Below are 13337 nucleotides of genomic sequence, written 5' to 3'. Positions count from 1 at the left end.
TTCTCTCACTTCGGAATCTTGGAGAAAATTGTCACTTACATCTTCTTTAAAATCTCATTGTTGGTTGATTTTTCATTTACTTGCATTTCATATACCTTTTAATTGTTTTATTTTTATTTTTCTTAAAGATCAAAGAAATCCTTTGATAATGAAATTTTTTCTAAAATCTCCAATACTTTTTGTAGAATTTAGAAATGTTCCTAACCAACGTATCTTCTAGATAATTGTCACTTACAACTTTCTTATCACTCCATCATTGGTTGATTTTTATTTACTTGCATAATTAAAATTAAATGCATATAGTGCAAGCAACTAAATATCATGATGCAATTTGGAAAATTATTCATAATTTTATTTACTATACACTTATTTTATTTTGCACGTTTTTTTAGTTTTATATAAATAATATTCTTTTTGAAATAATATTTTAGATTCCTCCGAACACTTTTAAAAAGGTTCCATAATTATTTTCACTTAGGAAAATTTAGAAAAAAAATGTCACTCACAAAATTTTCTAAAAATTCCCTTTTTTAATTTTTTTGGTTCAACTTTTTCAACTAATAATTTTAATTTGACCACTTTTATTATTCTTAAATTACCATACCTTAAATAGTTTAATAAATTCAAAAAAATGAACATAAATAGAAAATATAATACCTCAACCTATTGGGCTTTGAATCCAAATCTTGTGGGCTAGAAGGAGAATAGAATCGGGCTTAATGGATGGATCGGGTCGGGTCAAGTCTAACCCATTTTCTCCTTCCTCTATTTTTTTGTTACACCCACTCATCAAAACGAAACTATTAAGGTGCCTACCATCAAAGTCGCAGAAGCCCTTCTTTCAGTCTAATTCTTCTCTCTCTCCCTATCTTCTTTCTCCCAAGAGCAGTCATCGTTGAACCGGAATTTCGAGGGGTTGCCGTCGTTCCTGTTGCCACTATCGGTTGTCGGTAACTAATGCTCGTCCTTGAACCTAATTCATGAGTGATTGTGCTGTTTCATGGGGTCTAAAATGCAAGCCATCATCACACTTTTTGACTTGTGAGTCTGCAACTTCTTGTACTTGTCAAGCTATTCGCCTGATAAGATTGTTGAAGGAACGACAATTGTCACGAGAGGAATTTGCGGAGATTTACATTAACAACAAGTCCGCACAAGCACTTGTTCAAAGTAAGGACACAAGACATCATTTCATTAGATAATGCATTGTCATGCAATCAAGCAATGTGCGAGGTTTACACACTTGGAACTAACGCTTGGTAAACAATTGCAGACGTACCCAGTCCCAAATTATGGAGGCTTGATTTGCAAAATGCCTTTCAATGGAGCTGTTCAGTGTTCACTGGATTTGGTCTTTCAAAATCAACAATGAAAAGCTGCCCATATGGATTTGATCTTTTAAAATTGAAGATGAGATGTGTGGGATCCATTTCTCCTGCCACTTCCTCTGCTACTACCATTATGTTTAGAATTACAAGTGTTCTTACTGAAATTAAGGTACATTGTGAGATGCATGTTCCTTCACTAATACCATTAAAGCTCACAAAAGATGGAGACTGACTCATCTTTGATGATTTGAATAAAACTCTTGTTTGCTTTAATCCACAAAATAGAATGCCCTGCAAACAAATGACTTCTGGCCTTTCAAAACCCACCATTGGCGTTGCATATGTTGCGGCCTTTATATCTCCAAAGAAGTCGTCATAAAGGAAGAATGTTAGATTGTGGTGTAATTTTTAAGAAAAAACCGCAAGCTTTGGTTGTATTGACGCCTTGGTGAATGGTGATCGACTGCAATATCCACTGAAAAGGTATGGACTATTTTACTTTATCCTTAAGGCACATTAATTTGGATACCCTTCTTTTTCCTTCTAGTTTTGGACACTTACATAGAGGCATTTGAACTTCGAATTAGTGGCTCATGTTTATGTGTTTAGTTTCTTTGTTGCTTGATGATGCATAATATCTCGTCACGCACTGTTCTTCTGTAATTAGTGAAGGCTGGCTAAAAGGGACTTTAAAGAAGAAACAACCTCAAACCTCCAAATTTCAAAAGACTAAAGAAGAAATAAGATACAACTTCGCCCATCAATCTTAACAAGTTTGTTCTACATCGGTCGAAGACCTGTCTCTTCCTAGCTAGTCTGATCAAGTTTAAGCATCATCTACATTCTAAAACATTCTGACTGAGGATGCACAACAGGTTTATTATACTAGTTGCAGTAAAAGTAATAATTAAAAAAATAAAAAGGATCGAACAAGATGAAACAGAAAGCCCATACTTGAACATCTGTCTTCTTTTGAAGAGCAAGAAGGTGATTTGATTGATCGAAAAGGCCAAGAGCAGGCAGAAAGGCCTTGGGCAAGGCTCTGTCCATTTTGCACAAGACCACCAGTTACAAGGAAAACACCCCAGAACATACATGCTATAACATAACAAGAAAATCAACACGCAGCAAAATCAAAACTTTCCAATCATTCCTGAAAACTCGCCCCTTGCATGGAAAAGCCAAAACCAGAATAAAAAAGCCGAGGAGACCATCAGCAGGAAAATCATCAACAGAAGAGAAGAAACCTGCAGACAACATAGCACGCACACACAGGCAGATGGAGAGGATCCCAGAACAACTGGAAGCAGAGATCATTAAAATGCCATAAACGCAAGGCAACTCCAAAATGGAGAAAAAACTTGAACGTATGTCTAACTAAGACTTTTCAACAAGAAGAGGGTTTAAAACTCTGTGAATAGAATAGAGGAGGAGCAACATGTAGATAATCACACTGATGAATCCAACAACTAATGCTCCTTTTACTTGGTTGCAGTACTTAGTGACTTGGTCACAGATGGGCAGCCAACCTGCATTGGGATTTCCTTTCTTGCCCACATAAGCAATTGCCAGGGCCGCTGAAATGCTTGAGGTCAGCAACATGGTGAAAACCTTGTCAAAACAAGACTATCTGTAAGCAATTATTGTAGCAGATCCTCACGTTAGAAAAAGAAAAAAATACCGTTAAGGAATAATGCATAATTACCACATCCAAGGCAACAACTAATCGCCAGAGCAGGCTTTCTGATGGAAGAAACAGGAGCAAAAACCCATAGATGCTCACGATTGCATTTGCAATAACAAAGTACCTACGGCAAGTCTTCAGTCACACAGTATACATCATAAAATGGCAATTGCCCTTGCATGAAGGAAAAACAAAAATGTGATAACCGCGGTAATTATTTGAAGTTTGATGAACTCACTTAAAAGCTGGTGCATCGGAATATTTTGCTTCAAACGATAATGTCAAAACAGTAGTTCTCTCACGGCTTGAAGCCATTATAATTGCAGCTGAAAGTGTAGTGCCAAAGGCTATAAGTCTAAGCAGAAAGGTGCAGATCCTCTTGGTTTCGGCCATGGATATGCTACAATATGGAAGTTTGGGTATTCTGTAAAGGGAAATTGGAAATTCTAGAGAAGAATGGGGTTAGCACACGGAAATGAGACTAGGAAAGGGTAAGCTATGGGGGGTATATAGGGTGGTAGGAAGGCAGATGAGTGGTGGTGGACTTGGTACTCATGTTGAGTATTTTGTTAGTTGAAATCCTCAACTGTCACCCCCACCGCCCAGTAGAAAAATTTGTTCTACATTGGCTGCTGATGCAGATTTCACTTCCTTTGGATGTATGTGGTTAATGGTTGTTGTTGTCTTATGCAAGTCTATTTTCAGCAACGATACTGCCTGTCAGAGACTGCGATCCATGGATTTAAATTGAATGGCGGTTTCTTTGAAAACAGATTGAAAGTAGAAAAAACAGACGATGTTGTGAGAGTTAAAGACATTAAATTATTCGCTATACCATAAGTCTACTTATTGATTTTGCTCTTTATGTTTTAATTAGCACCCAGTTATAAAATAAAAGTAAATTCATAGTTGATTAAAAATGCAGGTATTACTAAATGTAACATCAATTTTTATATAATTAATCTATGTAAAATTAGTAATTAAATTCCCACACAATTTGCTATAAAAGTAATCATCCATTGATACAGCTAAGGAGCTTTGAATGTATGTGTAAGGTGACATCACTTGTTGTTGGCAACCAAGATCTACACAACAGATTGCATTTTACTCCTGAAAATGGGAATAAAGCATGCCTCCTTGTAATTGACATGACTTTCACTAATTACTTACCCTTGCAACTTAAAAGCAACACTATTCAGCACTAAGTGTCTACTCTATTGTATGATTATTAACAAGAAAGCTTTACGAGTTAATGTTAATTTCACATTCAATTTTGATAATTATTAGCACGTTTCCAGGTTTATTGAATAGTTAAATATCAAAAAGATTGGTCGGAACTTGGGCCGGACCTTCATACAAACTAACCACGCATTGGGTTCTCCACTCTCCAGACTATTGTTCCCCGTCATCAAATGGGCCGATACTGGGCTGCCCCAATTAATTTCTCAAAAATTATCGTTAGCATCGTAACGGTCAAAGTAGTTGACGGGGAATGTATTGTCCCGAGTGAATGGATGGAAGCAAAATGTGAGAATAACAGATGACTGATTGACGGGGGAATCTTTACGCACTCCAAGTAGTTGCAACCTGAGACTGACTGAGTATGATAAGCTCTATTCCAGTAACCACTCCTTCAACCACTAGGAGAAAAGGAAACGGCGATTAAATGATGCATGTCCTTGTCATTTGCAAAAGTAAATAATAACAATTCCCTACCATATGTTACTCTTTTGACGTAAGCGTTAAAGATGGGTATCTGGCGTGGTGATGGCCATCTGCTGTAGTGTTTCTTGCATCAGACTCGATCGCTGTTATTAACCTCACTGATCTGATATCGAGCTGACTGGAATGTCCACATATATATTAATTTATTAAACCACCGAATAGTGGTCTCTGGTGTCCAAAGAAGATTACAATTTTGCTTCTGCTTCCCACTTAAATAGCATTCGCTCTCCCTTATCTTGGTGATGCCTCCTTAACCTGATCATCATCATCATCAAATATATATTACCCTTTTTCATAGTTAAGACTTAAGATCAGTAGCCTTCTTGGGCTCAAAAATCTGTTTAGCAAATCGGTTCATTGCCTGAGCTGAGAGAGCCAATACCATGAGAAGAAAACCAGAAAAGTCGCACTTCTCGCTCTCCCTCGCCTACTGTGTAGGCAACGGTTGGTGGAAATTGCACAGTCAAGTTTTGATGAGTACAAGTATTTATTAAAGTGTAAGGTGCACATTGAGTTGACCACCTACCGATTGCTTGGTGATATCTGTTTGGGTTGGAGGATATGATAGGTTTCTCCAAGCAGCTTTGTGGCCCTTTTTGAGAGTTTAGACGTCAGCCCAACAAAGCTCCAGGCTGCTACAATTGGTTCATCTCATCTGACTAAGCACATCACGTGGGCCAGTGCACATAAAAAATTACTACACAACGATTCTGCAAATACAATCTTGTCTACAAAAAATAATCCACACATCATTATCACAACCCTCCATTTTTTATACCATGATGAATAAACCACACCTGAAAATATTGTTGTCCACAAAAATTATATGTACAGTGCAAACAAAAGAAGATGGAGTGAGTTCATATGTCCAACATCTCATGCACACCTTCTTCTCTTTTTCCTTTTTATTTCCGCATTGTCTCGTCCCACATTTGTCGGCATAATTTTATTTCTTTTTTCTTTGTCGGAATCAAATCCCATGATTTCTTTTCATTATCCAACCCCAATAATTCTCTATTTGCAGAATTTCTGTAAAGATAATTATGATTTTCTCCTCGCCTTTTGGAAGAATTTCTAAAAACGTTTTTCTTACATTCTATTTACTTTTTGTTGTGTGTGTCCACCATATCTGATGGATTTGGTGGCTTTGACTAGAAACATTTAACCTTCTCAACTTTCGGATAAACTTAATTTGACAAGTCAATATTCACAGATTTGGAGTAACCAAGCATTGCGAGATTACTATTTTCTCTTTCTAAAACTCAAATTTTGATCATAGTTAGGATTAAATAACTCTCATTTATTACTTCAGAATTAAGTTTAAGGAAATCATAAATGTTTTTTTTTTTTAATATATAAGAGAATAAAAACTATAAAAATTAACTACATCATTGTAGGCCATGCAACACTCAAAATGTCTGTTAATAAAACTGAACTAAACCTAACTGGTGGAGAATAAAAAACATGTAACCCTAAAGATAGATTCTCAAGATAAGTGTGTGTCTAATCAACATACTAATTAACTTCACGATAAACGTGAGATATGATACAGTCTCAAGGCTATTGAAGTAGCTCCTTTATACACTTGAGTAGATGAGCGCTTGGATCCAAAGGGAAGCTCTGGTTCGTTACCTTTCGAATAGCAAGCAATGAATTTGATTCCACCTAAATTTTTCTGAAGCCCCTGTTCCAACGTAACTTTGATCCCTAAGTATAAAGCCTCAAGCTCTGCTATTCAGGAAAAAGAGATATCAAATTTATACGTAAAACTCACTATCCAATTTCCATTCTCATCTTTGATTGCACCTCCCATTACTGCCATGCTTAGTTATCCTTTTGCACTTCCATCAACATTAAGTTTTACATAAGAGTGTTTCGGGATTTCTTAAGCTATCAAGACTTTCTTCTTCATTTTGATATGATCTCTCCCTAAATTATCCCAAGTCTTTTTTGATTTGGTCCATATCTGTTGCCATGGATTGTGAGGCTGAACAAAAGAAGCATCGAAAATGGTTAAGTTCCTCCAGTACCATAAGAACCACAAAGTGTGAACAAAAATAGTACCCCGTGGTATTCTATCCATCATTCCATTACTCATCATATTTTTCAGCACTCAATGTTGTAGATCAAGGCTAAAAATATTACCATTATTTAGCACAAGATTAATCTGCAACCATACGTTTTTTGAAGGACCATAATCTCTCACCACATGAAGTATGGTTTCAGCTTGATTACCACAATGAGGACAAGAAGTTAAGGTGCCTAGATTTCTTCTTGATAACCATGCTATCGTTGGTAGTGAATCATGCAAAGTTCTCCATATGAATACACACACTCCCCTTGAGCAGATAGATTCCCAGACATTCTGCCAATAATTTGCTTTTGGAAAATAGCAAGTCATTTCTAAATCATAAGCCGATTGCACTGAGAATATTCTAGTACTTGTTGGGAGACAAAAGCCTGTATCTTTCTCTTCATCAGTAGGATCTATCAGCATTGCTGCTATTAACAAAGTTATGTGGTGAAAGAGTTCAAGATCAATTTGTTTCAAATTTCAGCTTCCAAATTCATCACACTAGCTTGCTACAAGTTAACTTCCATGTCTGACAACTCCCTGGAAGCATATTTAACTAGTGAACCACAATTGAGCCAAGCATCTGTCCAAAATTTTGTTTGATGACCATTAGAAATATTTTTTCCCAAAACTTCTTTAAAACCAATATGCTTTTCATTATGCTTTTTAACACATGAGAATCAATTGACTTACCTTTCACCAACGTAAAATCTACATGACGAAGATATTTTTCCTTCAAGATGTCAACTCAAAAGCTCTTTTTTTTTTCTGCCATATACTCCAACCAAGTCTTACAAGTAAAGCTAAATTGAACTTCCTGGAGTCTCAAATCTGTAGACCCCTTCCTCTTTCAATGCACAAAGTTTGTCCCAACTTAATGTATGAATTTTCCTAGAATTTCCCATATGGCCCTATATAAAATTTTAAACGATCAATTTCTTGAATAGTAGTTTCAAGAAGAAAGGATGTTTGCATTAAATAAGATGCCATGGTGCTAGTTGCTGCTTCAAATAGTTAGATTTTGCCTACCACTGAAAGCTTTTTATTAGTCCATTTTTCCAACCTTTGCCTTATCTCAACAACCAGCTCTGAGTAAGTTTCCCTTGTAATTCTTCCATGAATCATTAGTGTGCTAAGATACTTCCCTAAATCCTTTGTCAAAGGGATTTTGGTAGCATTACTTAGCAAATTAGCTTTTAAGCTGCTAATATTTGAAGAAACTAATAATCTTGACTTTGCTAGACTTGCTTTTTGCCCTGATCCCTTACAAAATTGATTAAGGATCTGTATCATAACCATCACTTGTTTTGTTGAAGCAACACCAAACAACATTAGATCATCTGCAAAACATACATGAGAAAGTGAAAGGCCTTTTCTTGTCAATCGTAGCAGCTACCATCTTCTCATGTTCATTGCATTTTCAATTAAGTGTGATAGTTTCTCCAAACAAAGCACAAAAAGATAGGGTGATAATGGGTCACCTTGTCGAATACCTCTTTGAGGGGAAAAGAAATTTGACAGCTTGCCATTCCAAATAATGGAGAAAGTAGGAGTTCTAACAATGAACATAATAAAATTCACCCATGCAGAAAGGGAAAACCAATTTTCTTCAGCACTTCCTACAAAAAATTCCATTTCAATCTATCATAGGCTTTCTCCAGATCTATTTTTATTACCAGTGCTCATTCATTTCTTCTCATCATTTTCATTGTATGAATAGCTTCCTAGACTATAATTATGTTGTTTGTGGCTTGTCTTCCAGGAATAAAGCTGCATTGGCTCTTGCTAATAATGTCACTAAGTAAGGGTCTTAAGCAGTCCATTAATACTTTATGATGATTTTTAACATAATCAGGCAAAGGTTAATTGAGCAAATTAGGTAATCTTTTTAGGGCTTTCTACCTTAAGGATAAGAGTTATTAATGAGATTCAATTCAATGGGAAAAGAACCAGAGTTATATGCCTCTTGTACCAACCTGACTATATTAGAGCCTATAGTAGTATAATTTTTTGGTACAAAATCGTAGGAAACCCATCAAAATCCAGTCTTTTATTTGGGTTCATGTCAAACAAAGCTCTTTTGACATCTTCATGGTTAATAGGCTTAGAGATTTTAGTTAATATAATGTCATTTAGTCTCCAATGTGAGCTTGTTGAAAGAGATTCATGCACTTCATCATCCACATACAATTCACGAAATAACAGTAATACCATGTTTTTCTACTTCGATAGGATCATAGCACCAAGTATCATCCCTATTTTTTGAAAGCTATAATCTGTTTCCTCTTTTGTCTTCCTTTATACACAATATGATAGAATTTGGAGTTGACATTCTCATGTTTCAGCCAGTCAAGCTTTACTTCCTGCAGCCACATGATTTCTTCTTGATAAAGGACTTGATTATACTCCTCCACCAATGAAACCTCGAGATTCTACCAAAAAATGATTAAGACCTTTATCCAGTTAAGATTGAATTCCTTTAAATCGTGCTAGAATCCATTTCTTTCTCTTATAAATATTTCTATAAGACTCATACTTCCATTTGTCTAAGGAAATCGCTAAATCCTTTAAAGCTATAAGGATATTTGTTCCATCAATTTTCTAATTATCCTTAATAAAATTTTCAAAATCTGGGTGAGACATCCAAGATAATCCAAACCTGAACCGTTTATTAAGTTGAGATCTTTGGGCAGTATTTTGACAATGTACCAGAATGAAGTGATGATTTGAATGGGTTTGGGGCAGATTTAAGACTTAAGCATGAGAAAAAAGGTCGCACCAAGCTTCATTCAAAATTGCCTTATCCAATTTTACTTTAGTATAATCCAAACCATCTCTTTTATTACACCAGGTAAATTTAAGACCCGATGCACTCAGATTAAAGAAATTGCAGTAGTTCAAATAGTCACTTATTTGATTGCATTTGTTTAAATTTATACTTTTCCTTCTTCTCTTCTCATTTCGAGAAGTGACTTGATTAAAGTCTCTTACTACCATTTACAGTAAGTCATGTAATTCACTAACCAAACATAATGATCTCCATAGACGTTTCCTTTCTTATGCAATAGGCCTCCTATAAACTATAATCAATATCTAATTATTCTTTGAAGACTTCATCAATATATGTATCAATTGTGAAGAAAAAGCAAGTATTTTTAATTCAATTATACCTACATCCTATGGAATCCAAATAACTCTCGAAAAACCATTTGCTTCAACTCGAAAATAATTAAGAAGTTCAATATGATGGCATACCTGATCAGCTTTGTCATCCAAAATCCTGGGTTTTAATATAATTACAATATGCAACTTGTGGATTTTGATCAAGTTTCTCACATTTCTAACACATCTCCAAGAGGTAGCTCATCTCACATTCCAACTTAATACATTATACATCAAAAGATAATGATTAATGGATGTAGAAATCAACATAAACTGAAATACCAAAATTCTGAAAGGTTAGAATATTAGCATGATTAGTCTTGCATAATGTCATCCTCACTTTCTTCCAACTCCATATCCACTGATGTGGTGATCACATTAGTTCTGGTATAGTTAACATCATCTATTACAATGGTTGATCTCTCCCTTGCAACCCTGTTAATACCGATAATAATCAGTGGATCTCTTATAATTCTTTCCCAACATTGTCCAATTAACTTCTTGATTTGGTTAGGAAAGAATTGTAATAATCGGGGCTAATTCTTACCGTGGTGGTTTAGCTATCTCCAGCATTTCTATTGTGTTTTGATTCCCTTTAGTTGCCATCACATTGGTCTCATCTGGTAAAATCGATTTCTTCTTATATTAGATCCTTTTACTGTTCACTAAAGATGTCTCTAATGAAGTTATTTTAAGGGCCTTGGCTCCTTTTAGCTTTGCGGGAGTTTGATCCCTATTAGAAGCATATACAACTGCTTGAAAAGATTCTTTCAAGGTTTCTTTATCTTTCAAACTGACAATATTCTTCATTGGTCTGCTAGACCCTTGCTTCGGAATTTCACATTCCAAGATTTTAGGAATAAATTCTTCTTCACTTAAATTAGCTTCTTCCTCATCCAATATATAGAATCGAGATCCTGACTTAGCCACCACTTTGGAATTTCCTCTTGGATTGGCATTCTAGGTGTAGTTTTAATACCTTTCTCTATCCGATTCCGACTATTTCTTCTATAAGTTTTCTTCGCTACCATCCATGGACCAAATCTCGATGATTCATAATCTTTTTCAAGGTTTTTTTATCCTCCGCCAGTTCTTTCGCTTGTTCCTCCAAATAACCCTTATGCTCCCTTTGCTTTTTTGGACACAATTCTACATTGTGACCAACCATACCACAATGAAAGTGTAGCATTCTTAGTTTGTCATGCTTTATCTTTTGCCATCTTCCTCTTATGTGAACCTTGGGTACTAGGGGTTTGGTGAGATCGAGTTCTACGCACATTCTAGCAAACTGACCTTTCGTAGCATGAGAAGTATTTCGATCCACCTTTAACGTTTTGCCTAGTTTGTTTCCAATCCTTGTCAAGACCTTTCTATCATAGAATTCTAAAGGATGCTTGGTACTTTGATCCATGCTACTACTGAATCAATGGAAGTTTCATCAAACCTAAATCTTGGTGTCCACTTTTTAATCATAAGGTAATGATCAACAACAATCCAAGGTTCTTCTGACAAGGCATGATTATAATTGGATTTTTTAGCGAATTGGAAGCAGTAAAACCCATTATACAAGTTAATTGCTCGAAAATCTCCTTTTAATGACCAAAGTTGCTTCACTCTATTGCATAGTTTTGTGTAACTGATGTCTCTCCTTAACAACTGTACAATAAAGGTTTTCCTCCAAGGCTTTTTAATCCTTTTCTTCTCTTTTTTGGCCAGACTAATGTAGGGTCTTTCTATCTCTATTTCAACATTGTTGTCGTTCGAATCTAAATCTTCCGTAAATAGACTCTCTTATTCTGAATTCATAAATGTTGAAGTATCATTTCTTTTAGTACAATAATTTATTGTAGAAGATCTATATTTAAAATTTTGAATTTAAAAGATAATAAATTTTTTAAAAAATATTTAAATATTTTACGATCTTTTAATTATATGATACTCACAAAAAGCAAATATTCATAAAGTTGTTACTTATTTATTATCCTTAATTATATATATTGACTTGTGAGTAATTAGAACAATCAAACTTAGACAAAATAGCTTTTCTTTATCTTTAAAAGCAACGAGAAAATTACTTATTAAATTTTGCTTTATATCCTAAACAAATGTATGTTTGGTTTCCTTATTACAAGGAGACATGACTGTGCTTCTATAGGCTTTACGCATGGAAGGCCAACAAAACAAAGATGAATGCTATGAACATGGGTATTCTTTTAGTAGGGTCAATAATTAACATTTCTCCTTGTTCCTATGAACATCTCAATAGCCCACCTGTCATACTCCTATTTGTCTGAAACTGACCAAGATTTATCCGACAAGGACAATGTCACCACGCCATCACTTGGGGAACTTGCTTACATCTTTCCACTTCCTCGAAATAAGAGTTCTTTTGTCTTTTACTTTTCACCTATTCCTAAGGTTACAACAAACCCAAACTACTTTTTAAAATATTATTAAATAAAATGGATGGACAGTTTTTTATTTTAATAAATTTATAAATGATTTTTTATGAAAATAAGTAGATTATTATTTTTTTAAATATTTCAGTGAGATTTTTAAATTTTTTAGTAGCAGAACGCCAGTTATTTATTATTTTTTAAATGATATTTTTAATTAGATATAAAATAGTTTTTATAATACATAAAATGTGATTGTCAAATCAAGTGTTAAGACACGTGTCAGGTACCCAGTGGTTAATGGTCTTTTCAGTCTACTAGTGATAACCGCAAGAGTGAAAAATCACGAGCCTTGCGCGACACGTGTGACGATTTTAGAACACTGTCCCTTCTAAACTCCAAAATTCCATTTTCATGTGGCTTTCCTTTGTTTGGAGTCTCAAAAATTGGTGCGATTTTTTTCAGGGACTGTTCTGGAAATTCATGTAGTAACTGCCGAATATGAATACTTTTGGTCTATTTAGCGAGTTGGGGGAACTGGGATGATCGCGTGGTTTGATCTGAACCATACAAGTGCCTGGCAACAATTGACTGTTACTTGAAATCATTAGCCTATCAGGGGCCTCTACCGAAAAAATCAACGTCGACGTGCCGCGAAATAACTTACTTAGGTTTTTTTTTCTATTACGAAACGCCCCTTTTCCACGTTCTTGAAATGCAAAGCAAAACAATCTTATTTTATGAATTGTCCTTATAATTAGTATATAGTGGATTGTTTTGGGAAATATTATGTTAAGTATTCTTGTTGTAGTTATTTTTTGGGGACATATTTATCATACTTTTCTTTTCTCTTCTTTTTGAGATCTCAAGATATTCTTTGAAAAGGATAATCGCAATTAAGGCAAGCATGACATGTTAAAGTTATTTCTTTAATACTAATTATTACGACTTTTGCTTTTTGAATAGGG

At 35.0% G+C, this 13337-nt stretch overlaps 2 protein-coding genes across 2 annotated transcripts; one reads left to right on the top strand and one right to left on the bottom strand.

Annotated features, from left to right (window-relative positions):
• LOC18608706 lies at positions 861 to 1742 on the top strand. Its single transcript, XM_018115220.1, has 3 exons — positions 861 to 1170; positions 1274 to 1497; positions 1614 to 1742. The coding sequence occupies exons 1-3, from the start codon at positions 981 to 983 to the stop codon at positions 1719 to 1721; spliced, it is 522 nt and encodes a 173-aa protein (XP_017970709.1). The 5' UTR covers positions 861 to 980; the 3' UTR covers positions 1722 to 1742.
• Positions 2280 to 3470, bottom strand: LOC18608705 (CASP-like protein 1C1). The gene is made up of 3 exons (XM_007043531.2): positions 3251 to 3470; positions 3034 to 3136; positions 2280 to 2939 (listed from the first exon to the last, which is right to left on the bottom strand). Exons 1-3 carry the CDS (start codon positions 3403 to 3405, stop codon positions 2706 to 2708), a joined length of 492 nt encoding a protein of 163 aa, XP_007043593.1. The 5' UTR covers positions 3406 to 3470; the 3' UTR covers positions 2280 to 2705.

Source organism: Theobroma cacao, chromosome 2 (assembly GCF_000208745.1).
Source record: "Theobroma cacao cultivar B97-61/B2 chromosome 2, Criollo_cocoa_genome_V2, whole genome shotgun sequence".
In the NCBI taxonomy this organism is placed as follows: Eukaryota; Viridiplantae; Streptophyta; class Magnoliopsida; order Malvales; family Malvaceae; genus Theobroma; species Theobroma cacao.
Note: the sequence above shows the minus strand (reverse complement) of the source record. Positions and strands in the feature narration are given on the sequence as shown.

Coding starts and splice junctions, on each gene's coding strand:
- LOC18608706 (XM_018115220.1), top strand. CDS start 981: ATGAGTGATTGTGCTGTTTCATGGGGTCTAAAATGCAAGCCATCATCA. Junction 1,171..1,273: donor CGCACAAGCACTTGTTCAAA/GTAAGGACACAA, acceptor AAACAATTGCAG/ACGTACCCAGTCCCAAATTA. Junction 1,498..1,613: donor GTGTTCTTACTGAAATTAAG/GTACATTGTGAG, acceptor TCCACAAAATAG/AATGCCCTGCAAACAAATGA.
- LOC18608705 (XM_007043531.2), bottom strand. CDS start 3,405: ATGGCCGAAACCAAGAGGATCTGCACCTTTCTGCTTAGACTTATAGCC. Junction 3,137..3,250: donor TCCGATGCACCAGCTTTTAA/GTGAGTTCATCA, acceptor GACTTGCCGTAG/GTACTTTGTTATTGCAAATG. Junction 2,940..3,033: donor TAGTTGTTGCCTTGGATGTG/GTAATTATGCAT, acceptor TGTTTTGACAAG/GTTTTCACCATGTTGCTGAC.